General features: G+C 45.3%; 1 protein-coding gene across 1 annotated transcript; it reads right to left on the bottom strand.

Moving 5' to 3' along the window:
* Nucleotides 1-6: 6 nt before the first annotated feature.
* Nucleotides 7-852, bottom strand: LOC110297750 (mortality factor 4-like protein 1). The gene has a single exon (XM_021166706.2). It carries the CDS (start codon nucleotides 735-737, stop codon nucleotides 30-32), a length of 708 nt encoding a protein of 235 aa, XP_021022365.1. The 5' UTR covers nucleotides 738-852; the 3' UTR covers nucleotides 7-29.
* Nucleotides 853-2132: the final 1280 nt, after the last annotated feature.

Here is a 2132-nt window from a genome sequence, read left to right as displayed (position 1 = left end):
AAGCCCGAGGGAGAGAGGAGCGCACAGCCTCACACGGCTTTCCGATGGTACTCAGGAGGAGCCACTTCATAATCACTGGCACTGAACAAAGTTGCAGAATTCTTNGCCAGGTACTTGAGAAAATCATGTAGATAGTTCAGTAATAAAGCAAGGCTTTTCTCATCTAGAGGCGTGTAGGCCAACATCGCTCCAATTCGCACAAATAATCTCAGCAAATGTGGCGCTCCATACACCTGGGACATGGGTGCATCCGGGTGGTCGGCGAGGATTTCAGCGTACTGTGGTCTCTCAAACTTGTAGAGGAGCTGAGTGCCCAGCATGACATTGAAGTATTCCTTTATCCCTGCCACCACCTCATTAACAGCATACTCTTTATTATCTGTATTTCCTCGAGACTTCTTATAATTTGCATAATCCTCCAAAATGGAATCCACATTCTTCTTGGCAGGAAGATAAAAAAGCTGCTTTTGTCTGGTGATCAAGTCCCAGTCATCCACAAGCCAGGGTTTCAGCTCTTCAGGAATCTTCACTTTAACTTCAACTCTGTTCATGAATGTTTCTTCATTTTCAACGGTAGGATCTACCCGGGCTCTCTTCTTCCTAGGAGGCTGAGGTGTCTCACTGGTACTGCCACCATCTCCATTTCCAGGTGTTTTCTGCTTGTTCTTTTTTGTTTTCACTTCAACATTTTTCTGTTGCAGACCAGATGTCTTCTTCCCCGGAGCAGCCCCTCTCATCTTGCCCTCTGCATATTGTTCCTGATTGGCCTTTTGAAGTTCTCGCTGTTTCTGCAAATTGGTGTCCACGTACTTGAGTACTCTGCTTTCTGGCACCCCTAATGGGCACTCTTTAAATGTATGCTTAAGCTATCTATAGGATGAAATTTAAAACTGGTGTTTTTTTTTCTAACCCAGCTGGCACCCAGATAATTGAGTCAGAGACCTAGTGATTTTAATCAACAGGCTTTAAACACAATAACTGAGCAGACTCTCCTAACCCTCTGTGTTATCTTAGCTCCTTCCCAACCACATGCCCCAAGTCCCCAAGTTACTTGTATTTAGTCTTTCCTTGGTTCGCTTTGCTGTAGCTGTCTGTACTCATGGAGAACTCCCTTAGCAAATCCTCTTCATTCCCGACTTTCTCCCTGGAGACCTCCCACCCCCAACAGTAGTTCAGCCTTCCTATCTCCTCTGCCCAGTCATTGGCTGTTTACCTTTTTATTAACCAATCAGAGATAATTGGGGAGCATTCGTTACACCACATTAATCACATTAATCTAGGATATTCCTCGATATTCATGTGAAGTGCCTAGCAGTGCCTTAGGAGCAAAATGGATTAGTTGTAGAGTTGAGCAGCAGCCAACAGTGATGTTACTCGATGAAAACGTTTACAGTGTGAACTTGGAAAAGTAAAAGCATGAAGAATGGGATCTCAGTTTGGGGAAAAGGATATGCTGACTGACTGGTTAAAGATCCAATAGATAATACATTTATGAATCACTGGCCATGGGGGTGCACGGCTTTAATCCTAGCACTCAGGAGTCAGAAGCATGCAGATCTCTGAGTCTGAGGCCCTCCTGGTCCAAATAGCAAGTTCTATGCTGATGAGGGCTGCATGTTGAGACCGTGTTCTGAGTAGTTTTATGTCAACTGGACACAAGCCATAGTCATTTTGGAAGTAGGAACCTTAATTGAGAAAATCGTCCCTCGCCCTCGCTCCCCAGATTGGACTGTGGACAAGTGTGGTGTACTTTCTTGAGTTAAGGTTGATGAGGGCCCAGCTCACTATGGGCAGAGCCACCACCGGGCTGGTGGTCCTGAGGGCTGTAAGAAAGTCAGGCTGAGCAAGCCAATGAGCAGCCTCCCTCCATGGCCTCTGCATCAGTTTTTACCTCCAATTCCTCTGACTTCCTTCAGTGATGGACTGTGGTGTGGAACTGTAAGATGAAATAAACCCTCTCCTCCCCAGGTTGCTTTTGGTCATGGTGTTTTATCACAGCAACAGAAAATCTAACACACACACACACACACCCCTTTAAAAAAAAAAAAAAAAACCAACAACAAACCCCCAATGGTACAAGCAGGAGAGAACCAAATCCAGGTAGGGAGACAACCTTAAGGAAAAGGACACAG

Source organism: Mus caroli, chromosome 1, assembly GCF_900094665.2.
Source record: "Mus caroli chromosome 1, CAROLI_EIJ_v1.1, whole genome shotgun sequence".
Lineage (NCBI taxonomy): Eukaryota > Metazoa > Chordata > Mammalia > Rodentia > Muridae > Mus > Mus caroli.
This window is presented reverse-complemented; position numbering and strand designations above follow the sequence as displayed.